The sequence below is a fragment of the Sander vitreus genome, chromosome 17, assembly GCF_031162955.1.
Source record: "Sander vitreus isolate 19-12246 chromosome 17, sanVit1, whole genome shotgun sequence".
NCBI lineage: Eukaryota > Metazoa > Chordata > Actinopteri > Perciformes > Percidae > Sander > Sander vitreus.
The window spans coordinates 27,484,482-27,507,416 of NC_135871.1; the positions used below are offsets into that span (position 1 = coordinate 27,484,482).

The 22,935-nt window shown below is 41.2% G+C and overlaps 2 protein-coding genes across 10 annotated transcripts in view; both read right to left on the reverse strand.

The window, feature by feature from the left end:
• Positions 1–739: 739 nt before the first annotated feature.
• On the reverse strand, positions 740–11,430 carry LOC144532533 (uncharacterized). 7 transcript variants are annotated; one of them, XM_078273333.1, is made up of 8 exons: positions 10,976–11,430; positions 10,304–10,403; positions 9,577–9,672; positions 6,386–8,779; positions 5,088–5,243; positions 4,116–4,176; positions 3,267–3,391; positions 882–1,013 (listed from the first exon to the last, which is right to left on the reverse strand). In XM_078273333.1, the coding sequence occupies exons 1-8, from the start codon at positions 11,018–11,020 to the stop codon at positions 985–987; spliced, it is 3,006 nt and encodes a 1,001-aa protein (XP_078129459.1). In that variant the 5' UTR covers positions 11,021–11,430; the 3' UTR covers positions 882–984. The 7 variants fall into 7 exon arrangements, with proteins under 7 accessions (XP_078129460.1, XP_078129456.1, XP_078129459.1 ...); XM_078273334.1 differs by lacking the exon at positions 3,267–3,391 and having other exon boundaries at positions 740–1,013; positions 5,106–5,243; XM_078273330.1 differs by lacking the exon at positions 3,267–3,391 and having other exon boundaries at positions 740–1,013.
• A 3,206-nt stretch (positions 11,431–14,636) lies between these two features.
• The window catches only part of itsn1 (intersectin 1 (SH3 domain protein)), a 54,667-nt gene continuing 46,368 nt past the window's right edge, over positions 14,637–22,935 (reverse strand). For all 3 annotated transcript variants that reach the window (XM_078273845.1, XM_078273846.1, XM_078273844.1), the window contains exons 35-45: positions 22,731–22,829; positions 22,515–22,598; positions 21,941–22,024; positions 21,384–21,515; positions 20,596–20,676; positions 18,674–18,795; positions 18,386–18,468; positions 18,179–18,262; positions 17,567–17,631; positions 16,744–16,852; positions 14,637–16,438 (exon numbers count right to left, since the gene is read on the reverse strand). In XM_078273845.1, coding sequence (XP_078129971.1) covers positions 16,290–16,438; positions 16,744–16,852; positions 17,567–17,631; positions 18,179–18,262; positions 18,386–18,468; positions 18,674–18,795; positions 20,596–20,676; positions 21,384–21,515; positions 21,941–22,024; positions 22,515–22,598; positions 22,731–22,829 — 1,092 coding nt within the window. In that variant the 3' untranslated portion in view covers positions 14,637–16,289. The remainder of the gene's footprint in view (positions 16,439–16,743; positions 16,853–17,566; positions 17,632–18,178; positions 18,263–18,385; positions 18,469–18,673; positions 18,796–20,595; positions 20,677–21,383; positions 21,516–21,940; positions 22,025–22,514; positions 22,599–22,730; positions 22,830–22,935) is intronic.

A 22,935-nucleotide genomic window follows, 5' to 3' on the forward strand; every position in this document is an offset into this window, starting at 1 on the left:
TATTTTGTATTGTGTATTGTTTGTGTTTATTATCATTTTGGGTTGATTTTTTTTTAGCTTGTTAAGCACTTTGGTCAACTATGGTTGTTTTTAAACGTGCTATAAATAAAATTGAAGTGAACTGATCGGGGTGGGAGACACATACATGAGAATGTAAAAAGAGGCTGATATCATACCAGACATTAATAAAGAAAACAAACATATAAACCTATCAATGTGTAGAAACAGAGGGAGGTAGACAAGAGATGTTGAACTAACAGCTCCCCCTGCTGTTCATCCAGGCCTCAACTGCTCTGTGACAATTGCATTTCACACACGCACACGCGCACACGCACACGCACACACACACACACACACACACACACACACACACACACACACACACACACACACACACACACACACACACACACACACACAGGTTTGGGTTTGTTGGGACTAAAGAAGGAGGGTTGGGATTGTCACTGGAGTGTCTGATGAAGCAGAGGAAGAGAAAACAGTAAAGACCCGGCTGATCTCCAAGGGGACTGGACTGGACTAAACTAAACCAGATTGGACTAAATAGTGAACTGGACCAGACTGAAGAAGGACAGACGTAGACTGGACTGGACTACAATAGAAACGAGCCTTGGTAGTACAACATATTTCATGCTGACCTACTTAACACAGTTGAGTCCATTATAACAGCTGCTTGTCTTCATCTTTCTCCCACTACAGAGAACACAAGATTTACTTTTTTGAAAGTGCTGCTTTAATATAATATAATATTAATATACTGTATATATATCATGTATTACTATCATCATTGCACAGTACAAACAAACAGCCAGGTATACATTTTCCTTTATTTTAATGTCAGATAACCCAAACAAACGTGATGTGCTTCCTCTTCCCTCCCTCTTGTTGTTCTCCCATGTAGTAAAATTGAGATGAGGAGGTAATGGAGGAGAAAGAGCATAAAGAGTAGGAGGTTGGCGTCATGGATCATTTGGAATCCTGGTCCATATTGGGCTCTAAAGAGAAAACAGCAGTAAGTAATATTTGGGAACATATTTGGGAATATATTTATTTTCATTTGGTCACTTTACATATACTTTAATTATTCTGTGCAGTGAAAAAAGTGCCTATGAATCAGCTGCAGTGCTACAGAGCTGAAACATCATGTTCCAGAGGTAAAAATACAATTCATAATCTCCATAATTAATTGGATTATTAGCCATCATGTATGTCATTGTGATGCCTTAAAAAAAGTGTTTTTCTCGCATCCCTACTGAAAAAAACTACACTATGCACTAATCCAAAAGTGAGTTAATCCATCAGATATGTTATGTTACCATGGAGATCTTAACCACTCCAAAAGTGTGTGACTGTAATCAGCTCCATCAGACATGATGTGCTTCTTGAGGGCAGACTGGCTCGGCTTTGTATTAGAGCCAGATTAATACTGGGTTATTGAGGCCAATTCCAGTCAATATTTGAGAGTTTATAAAATGGGATAATAATATATCTTCCGATAATCTTTTTCTTTCATATAAACAAACACGTAAGGATTCCCTAAAATGTGGTTATTGAAGAATTGAGAGTAAGAAGAATAAACTTGTCAGTGCTCTCTTTCGACACCATTGATAATTTTCTAAAACATATCTTTGGCACTTTTCTTACTGCAAAAGGGCTCAACAGTGTGCTTCTGGAAGTGAAAATCCTATTCATATTCTGAAAGCCATAATGTTGTAACAACCCAAGGTAGACTCACCACGAGCTATGAGACTGTGGAACGATATTGTATACCACTGTAGAAGCCACAAGTCCGTCTGAAATCAACCTCGTTTTCAGAAAAACAAGTTTTAGTCGCGATGTCATGGAGAAGTACTACACGACCCACAATCCTAAGCATAACAGCGACGTGTCTGATTGGTGGAGCTGATGATTACCACACCAACGAAGGGCTATTGAGCTGCTTCCACTGAACTCTACGATTGTTACGTACACAGTCTTGTACATTTGTATTTTTTTTTTTTTCTTTCTTTTTTTGTTGTTTAGTTTGTTGGCTTGGTTTCAGGCTTCAAACTCTTCAAAAAGTGGCGGTCTATTTCTTGTTTTCTTATGGGCATATACCAATAATGATTAATCTGTGATAGGCCAATTATCCCTTGAGCAGAACTTCTTATTTATGATGACTGATAAGGAAAGTTCATCTTGTCAGCGTAGATCTATTAAATCATCAGCTCATATATATATATGAGCTGATGATATATGAGCACATTCAGCTCCTCTTTCACCCTGTGTGTTGAGCTCTCTGTTTTAGCTACAGAGTGAGACATCTCACTTCTGTTCCTATCTTTGTTGGAAGTCGCACACGCGCAGTACCTAGTTCAGGACTACTAGCTAGTCAGTTGCAGAGCATGAGGGCGTGCCATGCTAGCAGCTAGGCGAGCATTATAACGTGTGTTCCAAAGTGACCACGTTTGTCTCTGAAGTAAAGGCTGGACTACAATAGAGCTGTTTGGAGCAGTTTGTGAACAGTGTTTTCTGTTGGAGATGGTAAGTCCCTTTGGGGTGGACTTTGGGCTTTTTCACTTTGTAAACCTATAACATGCACAAAAAGATATTTAACCCAATACAGGAAAGGGAAAAAGCCAAAAAGCATAATATGAGCACTTTAAGCACAGCTTTAACCTTTTGAGGACGAAAGACGCAGTGGCGCGTCTAAACGTTGTTTGACAAAACTCCTACTCAAAAAGTGATATTACAAAATTTCATTTCAGACATTTATTTACTATTTTAATCATATATAACCTAAGACTTTGGTAAACTCATTTCAATCACTGCAACAATTCGTCCAACACATCATAAGTTAAGGTTTGTTTTCAAAAGAGATTTGAGGAATTTCAAAAAGGCCAACATCAACGTGTTAGCTTTAGCCCCAAATGATCTCTTTACACATTGCTCTAGAAAACATTTGGGCGTCACTATACGGAAAGCCGAGTTTGTTGTCCGAGAATTTTTGATATGAAACACATGGGATCAGGTCATATGTAAATACCCTAAAAAGGGCAATTTAAGAACATATGTGAAAATGCCCTTAGATCTCAGAGGGTTAAGCACATTCAAGCACAGAGGGATTTTCTGGAATATCCGTGAAGCAAATGAAAAGAATATTTACTTACAGAACCTGCCCCTGATACAGCTCTACATATAATGCTGTGTCTAAAGTCATAACAGTTCTCTGTGACTGAACCTCCCTCTCCACTGCATCTCTCTCTCACCGGTGAAGGTGAACTGAGGGAAGCTGCTCAGGTCTCCTCCTCCATAAAGTCTCTGGAGCTTTGCTGTCTCCTCTGACAGGTATTTTTCGTAATCTGGCTCCGCCTCCAGCAGTCCTCCATTCAACCTTAGAGAGGAGTGGATGGGGGAAATAAAACCAGAAATGGTTGTCATTTAATAAATGTCTCTTGCACATTACATCTCAACATCACAGTTTCCCTTCAGTATTCCATCTTTGTTTTTCTCGTGTTGTTATCATTGTGGATATTTTGGAATCTCTGCCTCCAGTCATTGTTTTTAAAAGGTACTGTGTACATCATATTATATATATATATATATATATATATATATATATATATATATATATATATCATATGAACAGGAAGTATCTTGAGATACATTATCTCTTTTACAAGACAGACCTGGCCAAAGCTGCAGCATAAAATAATTTAGTACAATAAAAAAGAACCTGAAAGACATGACAGAAACTATATTCTTGTCTATTTTAAACAGTTATGTTCCAAATGAAGCATTTTTAAATGTGATGCATGCATGCCTGATACGATGGCAGTTTATTTTGGAAAAAGCAGCTCAATTTCAACTATCTTTCTATTACTAACAGAGAACATTGTATAATTCAAAGCCTACACATTAACAAAGGACTCAAGGCCTCAATGCGTTAAATGAGAAGATCAATGCAACTTTCCTGTCTGTGCGTTAAGTCCCAAAATGTTGAACTATTCCTTTAACAAGCCAACCCATATGGAATTGAACCACCAGTCTTTTGGTTGTTCCTTAGGCCTTGGGACCATCCTAGTAAATATAACAGGAAACCTCTTTTGTCTCGCTACCTGTGCATGTTTTTGTATTCTCTGATCATCTCCAGGAAGAGTCTCTGCACTGGATCTAAATCTGAAAAACACATGAAGAAAAAGAATACTATTAAAAGCCAACCATATCAACAGACTACGTTGATATTAGACGATTTATGACGTTTTTGAACGTTACAGACCAACGTGTTTAAAATAACCTATTTCTGAAATATCCATGCCTAGGAACTACGGTATGGTTAACGCTCAAGAAGGTTTATGGTTATAGCAAATACAGTTAATTTATGGTACAGATGAAGTTAGGCAACTGAAACACTAGAATACAGTAAAGGCCTCAGGCTACATTTACAATGCTATGTTTCCAAACCGCATATCTCATCAACATTCTGGTATACTGGGCATGCGCGTGCCGGGGGAAACAGGAGGCGGCATGTAAACTCTGCCCGTTGCTGGTAGTTGCCATGGTAACGTTAGTCTCAGAGAACGAGACGTCATGACCCAATCAGGCGGCGAAACGTTGTGTGCGTCAGTGTCGGTGTTGCCAAAGGGCTCCGTTTGCGGCCGCTGAGACTGCAACACAACCTCGGAGATTCCAAACCTAAACGGGGTCAGAAGTGTTTCCAAATTTCTCCGGTTTAGGGGCTCGGAAACGCCAGAGCAGGGGGAACGAGAGGTGTAAACGTAGCAAACAATATTTGTTTTTAAACCAAAACGTAGCGATGTAAATGTAGCCTCAGTATGCTTAGTAGGGGTGCACGATTCAGATAATGTCACGATTCGATTCAATATTGATTTTTGATTCAAAAACTATTCTCGTCTTAGAACAACGTGCTTGTCAGATCCCTGTTTCAACGATGGAATTTGGGGGCAACTGCATCCAATTAGAATTCTGTAACTTTATGAAACAGACAATCCAACAATCACTTTTTCTTTTCCGCTTGTTCAATTGTCCGATATGAGCTAGGGCTGTGTACATATCTGCACTGTGTTTACCCGTGTGTGTCCCTTTACCATCTTCATTCCCCAAGGCTTCAGCCTGTGCTTCCTCCTCCTCCGGCGGCTCGTCCTTCAGAGCGGGAGAAGCTGGAAAATCACATGTGACTGCAGTCGCTGTGTCAACGACGTCGACTGACCCACTGGCAACCGTTGCTGTAACAACCCCGGAAACAGGACAGATACGGACAAGAGCTGATTCTAAAGCCTCAACTTCTGTTATAGTCCAAATCTCTGACAGCTTAAAGTGCTCATATTGTGCTCATTTTCAGGTTCATAATTGTATTTAGAGGTTGTACCAGAAAAGGTTTATGTGGTTTCATTTTCAAAAAACACCATATTTTTGTTGTACTGCACATTGCTGCAGCTGCTCTTTTGAGCTCTCCGTTTTAGCTACAGAGTGAGACATCTCACTTCTGTTCCATCTTTGTTGGATGCGCAGTAGCTAGGTAAGGACTGCTAGCCAGTCAGTTGCAGAGCATGAGGGCGTGCCACGCTAGCAGCTAGGCGAGCATTATAACGTGTTACAAAGTGACCACGTTTGTCTCTGAAGTAAAGGCTGGACTACAATAGAGCTGTTTGGAGCAGTTTGTGAACAGTGTTTTCTGTTGGAGATGGTAAGTCCCTTTGGGGGGGGACTTTGGGCTTTTTCACGTAAACCTATAACGTGCACAAAAATATATATAACACAATAAAGAAAAGCCAAAAAGCATAATATGAGCACTTAAAAAAAATGCTTTCTGCTCTGTCTGTATCTCCTCTGAGGTTGTCTCAGTTTCAATCAACACATCTATTTCTAAAGCCTCCATCACAGAGTTTACAGGAATATTTTAACATTTTGTGAAACACGTTTCTTAGCTTTCTTGCGGAGAGCTTGGAAATGATACGCCTAATTTAAAGGCCAGAGGGAAACTGCTCACCTGGCTCTTTCTAAAGTTTACCAAATCCACCTATACACCTCCGATTCTCACGTTAACATGCTGTATCTACTTTGTTTAATCCTGACACAAATAGAAATGTAAAAACAGCAATGTGTGATCTTACATTGAATTACGAGGTGACAATTTCTTGACAAATATCGGTTTATCTGCCGCTCAAGAGTGTCACTGCGGCCAAAGAAGAAACAGTTACAGCATGTAATTCCCCAGCGTGTCATTTTTTACATGTCTGTTTGTGTACGGATCAAAGAATGAGAGAGGCATATTTTTAAACTTTGGACAAAGCCAGGCTTTTTTTTTTTTTCGTGCTTCAAGTCTTAAAGCTAAGCTAAGCTAATCGCCTTCAGGAGTCAAACTTACCATCCAAAATATCAGCTCTTACATGCTCTGTTACCCCTGTCACGTGTCCAGGAACGGAAAAGAGTTGCTCATCCATCAGTGCATCTGTCTGCAGATCTTCAGACAGAACGCCAGCTTCAGACTGAGATAGAGACTCGATCGTCACAGCCTCAGACGTCTCTTCCGATGCCACCATGTTATCTACCTCCATCCTCTTCTCTCCAGCAACAATCTCACTTTCTTTCTCCAGATAATTGGTGGTTTCGCTCAGAGACTCATTATCCAGAGTTCCCACGGAGGCCTCATCTTCAGCCAAAGTCAAAGACTTCAGACTCATGGCCTCCAAAAAGTTCGCTTGCTGCTCTCCGGACTCTTTTTCTGCTTCCTGACCAATCTCTTCATCCAGTTGCCCCACTTTTTGGTGAACAAGTAAAGCGTCCGGAGACTGCCTCGGTCCTTGCTCAGAACCGAATGTGGCCTCCAGCATAACAGCTGTTTCCGCTTGTATTGCATCGGTGGCTTCAGAGATAGAATCTAGTGTTAAAATGTCAGCCTCTGTGTCCTCAAAAACTGCAACATCTTTTATTGTGGCAGTAACTTTCATCTTCTCTTCTTTTGCTAGTACAACAGCTTCTTTCTCGAGAGCATTCCTCGTTTCTCGCAGTACATCGGTTTCAAGGCCTCCAACTTCAGCCTTCATTTTTGCTAAAGTTATAGATTCCAGCGTCATGGCTTCTGCTTCGGGTGCCTTCTCCTCCGTCTGCAAAGACTCTCCATATGCTCCTGCAGGTGGATCGGAGGCTGAACTTGTTTTTAACGTGCCAGGAGTATTGGAAAGCACAGCAGGAACATGACGCTCTTTCACCAAAGTGCCACTTTCTCCTTCTAACTCTTGAAGATACTCAGACAGAGAGTCCCGATTTAAAAGAACATCACTCTCATCTTTGCTTGAATTCTCAGTTTCAGCTGCGGCTTTGTCCTCGGCTCCGATCCCCGTCTGGACTAACAACTCTTGAAACTGTTTTTCTGCCTTTTCATCGAGCACCGATTTTGTTCGGAGGAGCTCATCAGTTTTTAAAGACCCTACCAGAGCCTTGTCTACATGAAGTGTTACTGACTCTAACGTCATTTCTTCAGACTGGCTCAGTCCCTCCTCCACAGCAACACTTACTGAGCATGATTCTACTGTAGATTCGTTTTTCAAAGGCAAGGGTGCAGATTCTTGTACAGTTTTGATTAAGGCGGTGCGTGAGAGGTTATCAGCGGCTTCTGTTTCTATTGTAGGCTCTATTGTACCTTCAGAAACAGAAGAGCTGCTGGCCTCTGCTGCTGGTTCTATCGTTGTTTCTATTAAAGGTTCTTCTTCAGCAGGACCTGAGTCTGTGCTGTTGGTTTGTACTGCTTGAGCTGGAGCATCTACTGTTGCATCTACTGTACGCTCTACTGCGCATTCGACAAGAGCAGCTCTACTCTCTAGTGTTTCCAGAGGAGAGGTGCTGGTCTCTACTGACGGTTCAACTGTAGTTTCTAACACGGGTTCTACTGTTGCAGTGTGTGAAATGTCAACCGCGCTTAAATCTGGGCTTTTTGTTTCTACTTTCTGAGCTGATGCATCTACTTTGACGTCTATGGTAGGCTCTACTGGACGCTCAACAACAGCGGCTCTAGTTTCTAGTGTTTCCACAGGAAAACGGATGGCTTCTACTGGGGATTCTATTGTAGTTTCTATTAGGGGTTCTTCTTTGGCAGTGTGTGAGACATCAACCACTCCTGAGTCTGCGCGTTTGGTTTGTACTTCCTCAGTTGGAGCATCTACTGTAGGCTCTACGGGACCTTCAACAACAGCAGCTCTAACTTCTGGTGTTTTCGCAGGAGATAGGCGCGGTACTCGTGATTCTATTCTAGTTTCTATTATGGGTTCTCGTGTAGCAGCTGGAAAAGATGATGTCTCTGCATTTGTCTCCACCATGCGGGCTGATAAGGGCAGTGCTGTGGCAGTTTTGAGTTCAACTGGCTCTGTGGCAGTTTCTACTTTGGTTTTTATTGTTTCAGCCGAGGTTTGGCATTCTATTGCCGCTGCTTCTGATCCTAACGATGCCGGTGTTGTGCTGCTTAGAGAGGAACCTGAGGTTGTAGGAAGAGTCACAAACGGAAGACTATCAGCATCTACGTGTTTAGAACTAGAAGCAGCAGGAAAGACAGACAGTGCTGGTTCAGTCTTTGACAAATGAGGAATATTTGGGGTGGAGAACTTCACTGAGGAGGTGGAAGGAGGTTTGGTAGGAACGGAGGAGGCTTTGGCAGGAACGGAGGAGGCTTCGGTAGGAACGGAGGAGGCTTCGGTAGGAACGGAGGAGGCTTTGGCAGGAACGGCGGAGGCTTTGGCAGGAACGGAGGAGGCTTTGGCAGTTCGAGCTGTGGGAGAGAGGGAGGGAAAAAAGAGGATGTAAGGGGATTGGGGAGGGGGGAAGGGGGATAAGTAAAACCACTCAGCACATGCCAGAAACAAGCAGAACAAATCAGCGTTTGAATGATTGAATTAATTAACAGTCTGTTAAAGGGTAACTTCCGTTTTTTTGTTTTTTTTTATCTGGACCCTATTTTCCTATGTTTTTGTGTCTAAGTGACTGATGGGAACAACAATCTTTGACATTGGTCCAGTATTAAGCAAGATCGCTGCAGTCGGCAGCGGCCAAACAAGCTACAATGTAAGTTAACAGGACAATTGTTCAGCTTATATTTACGTTCACAAAAGTGCTCGTTTTGCCGCTGACAGGCTCAGATTAATATTCTATGTTTCTGACAACATTATGGAAAGGATTTCTAAGGAGGTCGACCTTTCTGTCAAAGAGTAAGACAACGTTCACGTCTAATACTGGACTAATTTCAAAGATTGTTGTTTCTATCAGTCACTTACACACAAAAACATAAGAGAATAAACCAAATTTACATAACCACAAGTTGAAATAGTCTAAAAACCGAAAGCCACAAATGATACACGGAAAAGTACCACTGCATGTGGTGTGATGGAGACGGGGCTCACAAGAGTTAAATCCTCCTAATCTTGATTTTCAGACTACTTGCAGGGGGACAAAATAATCCTGTCAAAATCCACAACCAGCTCTCCTTGCTGCTGCAAATTACCATCGCCTGCTGTGTTGACTGAAATCTGTAAATGTGACTTTACTACACGACATCCTGAATGTGCTGACCTTTACCAGCAGGAGGCGTTGTGCCCGGCCTGCGCTGGGAGAAGAGTTGCTCCAGGAGTTTAGCGACATCCACTGCTGGCTGAGGCTTGGCTTTCTCTGTCAGTAAAAGAAAATACAGACAGAGCATATAATCACTTCAGTAGAGGCCTATCTGTAAATATATATATATATATATATGGGCATTTTCAGCCTTTATTTGGATAGGACAGCAGAAGACATGAAAGGGGAGAGAGAGGGGGAATGACACGCAGCAAAGGGCCGCAGGTTGGAGTCAAACCCGATGCGTCGAGGAGTAAACCTCTATATATGGGCTCCCACACTACCAACTGAGCTATCCGGGCGCCCCTGTCTGCCTATATAAAAAAGCAGATCACAATATTTTTTGCTATACAAATATTACATACAATTATATTGTGATAGAGGATTTTATTGATATTGCCCATACCTAGCTTAACTCTAGTGTTTTTCAAGGAAGCGCCATTTCAATGGGACATAATGTAAGATTGTATGACTATTTTGGTCATGAGTTTCATTCACCTTCTGGATAAAACATCTAAAAGCAAAAATACTATCAAATGTGGGTCCCTGGGCTAATTTGTGTCAGTTTAGGGGTCCTTTCTCACCACTAGTTACTATCCTTACTCTTCCATTAGAAGGAATAATATTATATATATATAATATATAAAAAAGTAAAGACCCAACAGAAAATCAAGTGTGTTTGTCTTACTGATGTGTGTCCTGCGGGGGGGTTGTCTGTCTGATGGTTTGGAGCTGAACAGTGCAGTTTGTTGCCTCCATACCACTCTGCACAACTCCCTGTTAATACACTGGACACACACACACACACACACACACACACACACACACACACACACACACACACACACACACACAGTTATTGGATGCACAAGGTAATTCTGATGACAGATGGCAAACTTATTTCCAGTTTGAATGGTTACATTTTCAGGTGTTCAATACACTGTAACGTTTTGTTCCTGTTTAAAAAGACCACATTGCAAATATTATCTTAGGTTTGTCCCAAGATGCTTTGGTCAATGACAGTTATATATGTTGCAAGTGTATACTTTTATTATGTAAATGCCATTCTTTTTTTTTAAAAGAACTTTATATATAGAAGGGCCTCACTCACATTGTTTTTAGTGTTTACATTTAGAGAAATGTACATTTTACAGCTGAGGATACAGAGTTTCAGTAAACGTGCAATGCATGCAATAACCTTAAATGCATTGATTATACTCACCATATGAAATACTTTATTCATGTTTGTATGTGAAGGTATTGAAAAGGCAGGCTTCAGTCATTACTATTCATAGTTTAATACATGGGGTGAATTTAAAGTCATGTGTAATTGAGAATGAAAAACAACAACATTACTTACTCTTACATGTAATCCTATTCCTCTTCTGAAAAATGCAGCGGCCATGGTTGTTTAATTAACAGATCTGTGTTAGTGTGTAAGTTTCTAACTCTGGTAAACGTTGAGGAAGAATGTCAGGTCGCTCTGGGAGAGTACTTCATGTCCTTACGCTCTCCGTCCTCCACCATGACAGTGTTAAGCTGTGTTTTTATCACTTTAGACACACTGAGGAATGTTTTAAAGGGTGATTAAAAATGCACAAAATGCGAAATAACAAATCGCAATGACGTCATTTAGCTAGCTAATGTAAACGCGCCGATAAAGACCCTCTTCATGTGTTGACCCGAACCGATTAAATCGACTTCTAACCGTTTGTTTTTGTTTGTTTATTAGCCAGCTGACATGTTGTTGGTTAGTAGAGCTGTCCTGTGTGTTTTATAGCACATAAAGCGCTCTGTTTAAAGCCTCCAAAGACTGGGGTCAAGAACCACAAAAAAGACAAGCGAATTTCCGGTCACGGTTATCAAAATAAAAGCCTCAACGAGAACCTAAATGTGGTGTGATGAAGAAGAGGCGGCTCACAAATAACAAATACCACCCCCACGCCCCCCCCCCTTTTAATTAGGGATGCACTGAATCTATATTTTTGGGATTCGGCCAATTTTAAGATTCTGCAGAATCCGAAACTGAATACCGACTTCTACTCCCATCCTCAGTCCATTAACACAGTAAACACATTACTGAGGTAAACAACGTCCACAGCAGTGTGTTTTTCATTTTATTTGTATTTAATGTTTTAACAGTGGCCATGTTGTGTATTGTTTAGGGTCCTTGCCACCACGAGACAAATCAGCATTGCAAATTGAACATGCAGCTGGACTTGAATGGCCTTCTTTGGACTGAAAGTACTGCCAAACAACACTTGTTCTGCTCACGAGTTCCATTTTCATTTTCTCACAGCCTACTGCAATGAATGGTCCACCTACGTAAACACCTTCCCGTAATTCTAGGCTTTAACACTAGTGATGAAATATTCAGCTCTGAAAAGGTTGTGTAAAGCTCCTCAGGAATTACACAAGTAGATAATATTATGTTTATCCATTACAATTATCCATGTTAAAATGGACATTTTCAGCGCTGTTTTCTGTGTTAAGCTGCTATGTGAAAGATGCAGTTATGCAGGTGTATGTGTAATTTATAGCGCGCGGCCATATAAAGAGGCTCAGTCCTTGACGTAGCGGCTGCGGATTCGGTTCCAACCTGCGGCCATTTACTGCATGTCATTCCCCCTCTCTCGCCCCCTTTCATGTCTAAAGCTGTCCTGTCAGAAAAAAGGCCTAAAAATGACAAAAAAAGTTATGCAGTCAACCATAGTCCTCATGAAACCACCGGAGTTTAGAATGCCAACACACACAAAGCTGAAGGTAACAGACATCCGGCCGTAAAGAAGGACATCCGGCGCAATTTCTGACGGCAACAGAGCAATCCCGGAAGTGGAAGGGCGTGGGTATAGACTAAGTGCATTGTTACCTTGGATTCAGTTGTAGCGGGACGGAGAAAGTACAACGTGGCTTTGGCTGTCAACAACAAATGTTGTTTTAAGGTAGGCCTATGGTACCCTATTTGAATGCGGGCCATGATGGTGGTACTTGGAGAGCCTAACATTTCCTAAAGTTGTATGTGGTGTAAAAAGTTTGAGAACCACTGATCTAGGACAATGGGTCATATTTTATAAACTGCTCACTTGTTTAGTATGTGAATTTGAAAAGTAACTATAGCTCTTAAATGAATGTAGAGAAGAAGAAGTAGGACATAGCATAAAATGGAAAGACTCAAGAAAAATACCTCAAAATTGTACTTAAGTAGTACAAGTTACTTAGTTACTTTCCAGGCGCTTTTATTTTGAAGGAATGGTTGGCTAACTTCCGGCGTTTTTGTGGCTACATTTCTGTTTCAACGCAGATTGGTTGGCAGCCAGCACAAGACAGAGCTGGAGCAAGGTCATGGGCGATTTTAGACTTTTTAGGGGGGCTCAAGCCCTAACAACATTATGTGATTATGTGAGCATGCTGGCTCAAACCAAATGATTTGCCAAAGAAAACCAACAATACAGGCCGCTGCCATCTTGGTCCAACTGAAGTTTATTCTGAACATTGAAAGACAACAACGTACATCATCTTCTACAGTGATAATTAACAGCAGGCTGTCACTATCGCCCCTGTAGCACTCATATATTAACTCTCAAATAGCAGTAGTATTATACACAACCTGGAAGGTGGACAGTAAGAACGGGTTCAAACTGGATTAGTTTGAGTACAGTGTGGGGAGGAGGAGGAGGGGGGGGGGGGAGGGGTAACAGGGATGTAAGACAACTTCATCATCATTATTTATCATCATCATCTTCAGTCTGGGGAGACAAACATTCGTTCACACCTTTCTCCACAGTCAAGCTGCTGCGACTGCCTGAGCCTCGCTGACTTCTGATTGGACAGTGGCTGGTCACTAAGGTAACTATCGGTTGTCTCCGTGGTAATTCAGTAACCGTGGCATTTAATTACTAAAACTGACTAACTTCATTTACTAACTGGCAAAGTAGCTAGCTAACTAACATATCTTACAGCTCTGCTGAACGAACCGACTGGCAACATGATCTGTCCAACCGGCTGATGCAGTGGCCATTTTGAATACTCTTGGTGGGAAAGATTTAAGTGTGATTTATGGTTCTGCGGAGGCTCCACGCAGAGCTTTCTCCGTAACCTACGTAAGTGGCCTGGAGTTTATACTTGTGCGTCAATCTCTTTAAGAGAATAGCAGGGCTGGCATGTGTGTGTGTGTGTGTGTGTGTGTGTGTGTGTGTGTGTGTGTGTGGGGAGTGTGTGGTAGAGCAAGTGAGAGAGTAACGGTGATTATCTTCGGAGCGAGTAGTGACTAGTCATAGTGAGAGAAACAAAGTGTCTCCTCTGTTCTTTCTGACCACGGTGGGAAATCTGTAGCAGGAAAAGTTAACCCTCTCCTTGATTTCATGTTGTTAATGGAGAAGGAGAACCAGGAAATGAGTCGGGGGGGTGGGGAATGCAACGCTACCAAGCCACGGCTGACCTTTGTTAAAAGGCGAACACAACCCCATGTGAAGGCACCAGTATAGAAACCTTTAGTATTTGTTAAATACCCAGACTTTCTTAACAAATAAGAAGTTATAGGATCTCACACACCGGCGGAGGAATTAGTTCACGTTTTCATAACGTAAAATATTTGGACCTATAGAGAGGTATAGAGAAGTCCCACCGTGGGACCTTAGTTTGGAAAAAATATGTACAGTAGTCAACGGCAAGTGACAAGTAATGTGATGATCCCGTTGGAATTGTGCCATGACATACACATTTGGTGTTTGTCAATTTAAAACATAATTTTGCAAGTCAAGAAAGTCACCGTTTGCCTTTAATCTGTTGAAGTATAAGACTGGAAAAAAAAAAAAAAAAAAACATAATTAGAAAGACTGGACCCCAAAAGACGCGTAAGTGACATCATAACTGGATCTCTCGCTAAAGCTGCAGTGCCTGTGTGTGTTTCGTACCGAGATGTACTCATACAAGCAACGGATCTTGCTCGTTCTTTTGCTTCCCGGCTGATAAAAAGACCAGGAGTCAGAGGATCAAACACAACTACTGAGCCATTGAAAAACATATATTCATGAGCCACTTTATATGTTACATGTTAACAAGTTTTGACTATTCAAAATGGCCACAGTGCAACATCGTTCACTCGAGTCCTGCTCTGCTCTAGGATCAGCGACAGTGTGTGTTTTAAAAGTGCTGGGAGTGCCGACGCACAGTAACATTATTTTTACACCGAGCTTCCTCAGGGTTAGAGTGTGGAAATGGCCTTAAAGGCTCTCCGTATTAAATGTCTGTAGTACCTAGCATGTTTTTCGAGGGCCCCTTGCCCCGGCCCCTGATTCTTTCAGGGTTGTCCCTCCCCTGCATAGTGACGGCCACTGTGACAGCTCCACACAGCAGCAACATAACAACAGAGGTAAGATGTGTGACATGAATCACCTAAAACCACGACCCCCGTCTGCGTCCAACATCACAAAAATAAGAAAAAAATGAAGACATTCTTCTTTACAGTACCTCAACTTAAATTAGCTGTCCCACTTTTTCCCTGTGTGCCATTGTTTCAGCAATATTATTGTCAGCGTTATCATAATTGAGACATGTGAAAGGGACATCTTGATATTTATTTACACTGGACACTTGTCATATATTGGGGTTAAAATCTTTCTATATTTTCAGCTTAATAGCGTCGTTAGCATTTCTCATTAGACCTGTACATATTTAGCTTTTTCTGCGATAACGTGGCAAGTGTTCAGTGAAGGTCAAGATTCAAAATGGCAATGTCCCGTTACACGCAGAGCCTCACAGCTGAAAGCCTGAGGAGTTTAAATTAAGACTGAGAGAGTTGTAAGACGTGACGTGAAAAATAAAATAAAATAAAAATGTACAGTGAAGCGTACCTTTAAGTAGCCTGTCCGCCTTGACACACACACACACACACACACACACACACACACACACACACACACACACACACACACACACACACACACACACACACACACACACACACACAGGTTTGGGTTTGTTGGGACTAAAGAAGGAGGGTTGGGATTGTCACTGGAGTGTCTGATGAAGCAGAGGAAGAGAAAACAGTAAAGACCCGGCTGATCTCCAAGGGGACTGGACTGGATTAAACTAAACCAGATTGGACTAAATAGTGAACTGGACCAGACTGAAGAAGGACAGACGTAGACTGGATTGGACTACAATAGAAACGTGCCTTGGAAGCCTACTTAGCACAGTGGAGTCCATTATAACAGCTGCTTGTCAGAGTCTTCATCTTTTCTCCCACTACAGTAAGAATCTGCTTAACTGGTACAATGTCTAACCAGAAAAGCAGCAGTTCAAGAAATATTAGCTAAGCTATATTTGTAAAGTATACAAGTATAGAATTTAAGAGATTCAGTGATTTCATCGGAACCTGGTTCTAGGTTGAACATTAATCTCAGAAAAGTGATATGTACTCTCAAAACATTGTGCTGACTGGTTAAAACTGTTACGAGTTACCTGGCAATCCAGCCTTGCTACTTTACTGAATTTTCTGATTTATTTCCCTTTACAGTCCTTCAGCTAAATGTACAGCCCTCCTAAAACATAAACAGCCTGTAAACACTAAGGAACTGAACCAGACCAAAAAAATAATCCAGTCTTCCAGTCTAATCCAGCCCAACTGTCTGGTCCACATCATATCTCTTAGTTCCTGTCCAGCTTTTTTCTTTTTATGGTTCTTCAAACAGCTGGAGGTCGAGCCTGACGACGATCTCTCCCGTGGGAACCTCGTGGAGCAGCAACCGCTTCGTGATTGGTCCTTTAGAGCCCTGGTCCTTCTTTATTTCAGCCAACCGGATCTCTGTCCTGCCCAGGAAGTCTGGGGGGGGGGGAGAGTCAAAGAAAGAGAGAGGGAGAGAGAGAGAGAGAGTGAGATAAAAATATAAAATAAAGCCATGTATCTTTTTATGCCTTTATTAGATAGGCCAGCTTTAGACATGAAAGGGGGAACGACATGCAGCAAAGGGCCGCAGGTTGGAATCGAACCCACGGCCGCTGCGTCGAGGACTAAGCCTCTGTATATAGGCGCATGCTCTACCAGGTGAGCTACCCAGGCGCCCAAAGCCATGTATCTCTACTGGAGAGCAGGTAATCATATAATCAGTTCTTGTTATTATGACTGACCGTCAGGTGAGAACTGGTCTCGTTCGAACACAGTGACACAGAGGACGTCCTGTTCCAGGTCCTTTATAAAAAACTGACAATTGGAGTTCCACTTTGGATTCAATGTGTCCTACACAGAGAAGAGAGAGAAAGAACAGCAAAATGAATGATCTGATACACAAACACATAGTCATTTGTGTGAGAGTCATCTTATATTGTACCAAATACTTTATTCATTACTAAATAATTAAACATTATCAGCCAATTCAAATAAGACAGGTCCAAGGCACTCTTCTTGCAAAAACATTTTGTAAGACCTGTCTTTCTTTTTACTTTTGTGTTCCTTTCCAAAGAGCACCTTCATGATTTTTTTTTTTTAACTTCTGAGAACTCCAGACCTTTTTCTTCTTCTAAAAGATTATCAGCCAATTGATGGCTCGGCAGACTTGGTCCAATACAAAACTTAATTAAAGAATAAAAACAATGTTTCAGTCAGTTCAAAGATGAATTGGACAGTCAATCAATGTATTATATATATATATATATATATATATAGTTTAAATAATGAAATTAGACCTATGGCACACATTTTTTAACTACAAAATAGGTTCTTCTCAATGACTTAGACTATCTCTTTTTAAAAATTCAAATGTCAAAATAAGAAACCACAAGGAGAATTCCTACTGAATTTTCAAACCATTTTTTTCTTATTCGTCTAAAGGAGGATCACAGAGTACGTTTTGGATGAGGAACAATAACACAACTTTCCAAATGTTTCTTCATCTTGAATCAATAATGTAGCAATACAAAATAAAAATAAAAAATGTTGTAGATGTAGTCATACCTGTAATGTTTTTGTGATATGGCACTGGGAACCCATGGTTACCTCACAGTATGGGTTACTTTTTCCTGGAAATACACAAACAGTAAGAAAGTAAGTACACACAAACAGGTAATTATATATATATATATATATATATATATATATATATATATATATATATATATATATATATATATTTATGTTTATAACATGTTTTACTTTTAACTTACTTTTAGTAACTGTTTGTGTTCACCACAAACAGTTACTACTTCAGACAAGAGACACATTTAAAGAGAACTTCAGCTGAATGAGAACTTTTGGTCAGATGAGTTGGATTATTATCTTAGCTTGGACCACATTTACATCAGTAGAATGAGGATTTGACACCTTGTACTTGTACCTACTACTTGTAGATGCTGTAGGGTCAAACTTTTTATTTCCTCAACAGAATCTTTGTCACACTATGGCTGAAAACATACCGCATTTATAGTAAATGTAGCATCCGTTCAATATTATAATGAATGGGCATCACCAGCCAAAAGCTAGATAAAAGATTTTAAAGAGAGATAGTGAACAAACATATTTAAATGGCTGAAATTCTAACCTTTTCTCTTTTTCAGAGTGTGTACGTACCATGGGAGCGACAGGGTTTCAGCTCAATTCCCTCCACAATGTTGACCATCAGCCTACCGATACCTGTAGCCCTCTGAGAACGCACTGAGACACAGAGAAATGACTTCATGTTATTGAGTATCATAAAGTTTGATCATGGGAAAAATCTGTTTGTTTTTCTTTTGCCTTTAACAAAACAAAAGATGGAGGAAAGACAAAGAGAGATACCTAGATATGCCTTCTCTCTCTTCTTCTTCTCTGTCTCAATGAAGAGTTCTGAAGCTGCTTTAATTTTCTGAACCCATGCCGTCCTGCATAAACACACAAAACAACAACATGCTTTTTAAACTAACTCCAGACATTTTAAGCCCAGAGACAGTACATCCAGCAGATCATTTGTGTTGGTGAGTAAAACATCATCCCAAATGTTAGGAATGATGGAGAAAACTAAGAAATAAGTGAAAACTATTTGTATTCCTTATGTACTGCACGTGTTCATCCGTGTGTTTCTATTACCTTTCATTGATACTCTCAGCTCTGAGTGTGTAAACTCTGTCTATGTGAGAGATGTGGAACAGAGGTTCATCTCCTGACGGGTCTGTTGGCAGCTTCACTAACACTTCATTTAGGAAGATTGGCTGAAAGAGACAAGAAAAGCTCAGTTATTAGGAGTTAGTGTAAGTCACATAGAGGGTACAAATACATTTACTGTAGCTCCATATATTAAAAATAAACGCCACTTCAAATACAGTCCTTCCGCAAGCTACAGTATCTGTTCAAGATGTTTTCAGCATTGTAACTAGGGTTGGGTACCGAACTCTGTACTTTTTTGGGTACCGACCGAATTACGTCGGTACTACCGAGGACCGATTCACTTTAAATCAAACGGTACCAAGTTTCGGTACCTGAGAGCACGTAAGCCCAAGCTTATCTTTCCTCTCTGCATGTTGACAGAGAGCGGGGCTCCGACACGCGCGTGCAGAGGTGTGGATGGAGTAAACCCGAACAAAGGCAGTTGGCTCTGCAGTTTTGTTGAAGTCACAGAGAGTCACAGTTTTATTTATTTTTAATTTCTTTAGAGTGTAACATATTCTAAATAAATAACATAATGTTCTAAGTAAATAGGATAAATAGGTTTGGAATTATTTTTACAACTGAAATAATTTTTTTGTAATTACAGAGGGAAAGTACTGAAAAAAGGTACCGTTGGGTACTGGAACCGAATTTCAGGTACCGGTACCGGTAAAAATGTGAACGGTACCCAACCCTAACACAGCAGACAACTGATTTTAAAGTTGGCGACAAGAACGGTTGTCTGTCTACTTCCCTAGCTCTGTGAGAGTGTAACACAATAAAAAGATTTGTGGCGTAATGTGTAATGTTGTAATGTTGTAATTTCGTTTAGGAACCGGTATCGAAGTCACGGTGTAGGTATCGGTATTGAATGTTTTTGAACGATACCCAGCCCTACAGAACATGTCCGCTGTTATTATTACCCTTGTTAATTTGTAACTTTGCTGTGCAAAAAAACATTTTTGGATTTGGAGTATTGCCATTGCAAGAAATTTACTGTCGAGCAGCATTACGCTTAAATCTGTTTAACAAAACACAAACAAAAATTATGTTTTATAATATGTAATATCACAGTTTTTAACATTTAAACAGTTAAATACATTTGAACAATGCTTCCCAATGGTTCCCTAAAACCAACAAATTTACTTTAGGCGTTCAGGACCTGCTGATGGCCGTGTTTAATAGAGGAAACACACCAAGCCGACAACCGGCTGTCGGACCGTCTGGCGAGGTCGGTGACTCGAGTCTGTTCGGTGTGTCCCGTGCCGTCGTCCGTCCGAGGAGCCATCGGCCTTCATTTGCGCCGACCCGACATGTTCAGTCGGGAGACAGGGCAGTCGGGACTCGCCCAGAAATGGCGAGCGGATGAGCCGCTCAAAATCTGACGAAAATCTTTTAAACTAACCTTTGTCGATCTGAAATGAAGACAGATTCACCAACTGCATGGTCTATTTCTCGCTTAAAATGTTTTCAGAAACACATTTTGGTGAACTATTTTAGTACAATATGAGATCGTATTCTGAACAAGCCGCCATGACAGTCTGGCTGTGAATTTCCGGAGAAAAAAGAACCACGTGACGCCTTCGTCCAATCAGCTGCCGGTTTTCATTTTCTGGGAAACAATCGGACTGCTAATGGAAACAATACAGAGCAGCGCAGCCTGCCGCTATGGAGACGTATTACATTTCGCGCACGCGCAGAGCGTATGCTCAAGTTGGCGTCTCTTCGGTGTGTTCTGAGGCACTTTTTGGACCTCGGGGACCTGACTGATCAGTCCGACTGCCTTTTCTGCCGACGGTCGGCCGTCTTTTTGGTGTGTCAGCACCTTAAACAGCAGTAGAGTGTGTGAATGTGTGTCGTCTTACCGTCTTGTACATGCGGTACTGCAGGTGTGTTTTCGAGGAGAAGACTTTGTCCGAGCCTGACGAGCCCAGAGGTTTGGTCACCTGTGGGAGCAGCGGAGAGAAAGATGGTTTTAGCAACAGGAAACAGGTTTCAGTAAAGCTGGGACTGTGCAGAGGAAACACACACACACACACACACACACACACACACACACTGTAGTGGGAATTTGTCCCAAATAAGGCCCTAAAGCCTGTCAAATCTGACTCCAATTTATTAATTCCCGCGCCTTCTTTCATCGGACTTAAGTTTACCAGAACATAAGGATCAATCTGAGACGAAGAGTTCAGTTAAGCAAAGTTTACTGAGTCCACAAACAGAGTCTAAGTTTCCCTAGCAACAGACATCAAGTCAGAGCCCGGTACACCAGGATCTCCTCCAAAGTGAACCCCGATCTGAGCTCTCCCTGTGTCTTTATTCTCTCCTCATAGGGGGGGTGTCTCCTTGTTTCTAGGCAGAAACTCTTATCTTCACAAACACACACGCCAAGGTCGGGGCCTCTGTGTGGTGCAACGTACTCAACTTTAACTGTCTTTCTGCATAAGTGTTTGGTACACAATGCACTCTTATGCCATAAAAGGCTTAAACTATAGTTAAAGGCTTAAGCATAACCTTCTATGCGTCAGAGACATTTCCTTGAACCACTTCCTCAATGACTGCACACAGCTCTTTTATGAGCACAGATACAACTTTAACTAATATTTCTACAACACACACAGTCACTGAGCCAGCCAGAGGACCGGCGGCTCACCTGTGTCAGCAGCAGGAAGTCATTGAACAGGAAGCCGTAGAGCTCCTTGCTGCTCTTGGCTTTAAACAGCTTCCCGCTGTGGAGGAACTTCCTGGGACCCAGACAGTTGGTGACGGAGTTAAACACCAGTTGCTGAAGGACAGAGACAGAAATGTGATTATTTTTTCAATAGGTTTATCTATTAACTGTCAAACATTATGATAAATAATGATAAATAAGTCCAAAGAGACATCTTCAAATTGATAATTTGCCAGTTTTAATATTTGTCTGTTAAACTGGGTGTTCAGAGCACATATAACAGCATGTTACGACATCATTTGGCTTTGAGTGATTTCAGTACTGTGTGTGAAAGAGTTTCACTTGTATGTGTGTGAGGTAATTGAGAATATATCTATGTTGTCAGTGTATAGATGGTGTGGAGTACACAATGCAAACAATGTCTGGAAAGCTTGGTGTGTGTGTGTGTGTGTGTGTGTGTGTGTGTGTGTGTGTGTGTGTGTGTGTGTGTGTGTGTATGTATGTGTGTGCGTGTGTGTGCATGCGTGTGTTGCAGTTACTTCAGACAGGCCTTCACACTGGACGTGAGCCTGAATCCACTCCAGACGATCTGAGTTCTCCTTCTCCCTGACGCCCTCATTCACCTAAACACACACACACACACACACACACACACACACACACACACACACACACACAATGTTTATTTTACCTATTATTTATTTGTTTGCACATTCAAAAAATACGATTATAAAAGATATGCTGGGTCCACAAAGACGTTCACATATATACAAACAAACTTTTATCTACATAAACTCAGATATACAGTACATGAATCCAAAGTTTTGCTATCTTACGTGTGATGAACATTCATAAGAGGATAACACTTATACTCTTGATTTTAATAATATTTTGGGATTTTCCTAGATATCAGTTACCATAGATAGAGAAAGAAAAAGGGCAGTGGTGGAAGTTGTATGGTTGTAACTGCCTTTGACTTAATTTTAAGATGGAAATTATCATATTGTCGTATAATCGTATTCTTGCAACGAGCATATTGAAGATTATGTGTGTGTGTGTGTGTGTGTGTGTGTGTGTGTGTGTGTGTGTGTGTGTGTGTGTGTGTGTGTTCACCTGTGAGCACAGCTCCTCTGCTTTCTCCAGAGCAGCTTTCAGATGGCTGTTGTCTGGATGTGACTCTGGAGTATTTTCTAAGATCTATAATCGATAACGACAATAAATATTTACTTATTTACAGAAAATAAGTAAGAAGGACTCCAAAGGGCATTTGGTAGCATGAATTTAAAGTTTTAACGCATCCCTTAAGATGTGTCTGTGTGTCGTACATACGTTCTTGATAATGAGCGGGTAGCGTGTGACTCTCTGCATGGGTTTGAGCAAGAAGCTGGACAGAGGCATCCCCTTACACCTGGGATCCATGGCTAACCTCTGATAGAGACAGAGACAGCATTAGAAAAACTGAAAACTCATCACATAATAACTTCTTAGACTTGAGTGAACTTTTCATTTTTACAAAATACGGTTCAAACGAGAT

What these genes read in the sequence shown, in the direction of transcription:
- LOC144532533 (XM_078273328.1), bottom strand. Translation starts at nt 11,020, where the DNA reads ATGGCCGCTGCATTTTTCAGAAGAGGAATAGGATTACATGTAAGA. An exon ending in CCCCCGCAGGACACACATCA is followed by an intron (nt 9,673 to 10,303) that starts GTAAGACAAACA and finishes TTTTACTGACAG; the next exon opens with AGAAAGCCAAGCCTCAGCCA. An exon ending in AAGAGCTGATATTTTGGATG is followed by an intron (nt 5,244 to 6,385) that starts GTAAGTTTGACT and finishes GGGTTGTTACAG; the next exon opens with CAACGGTTGCCAGTGGGTCA.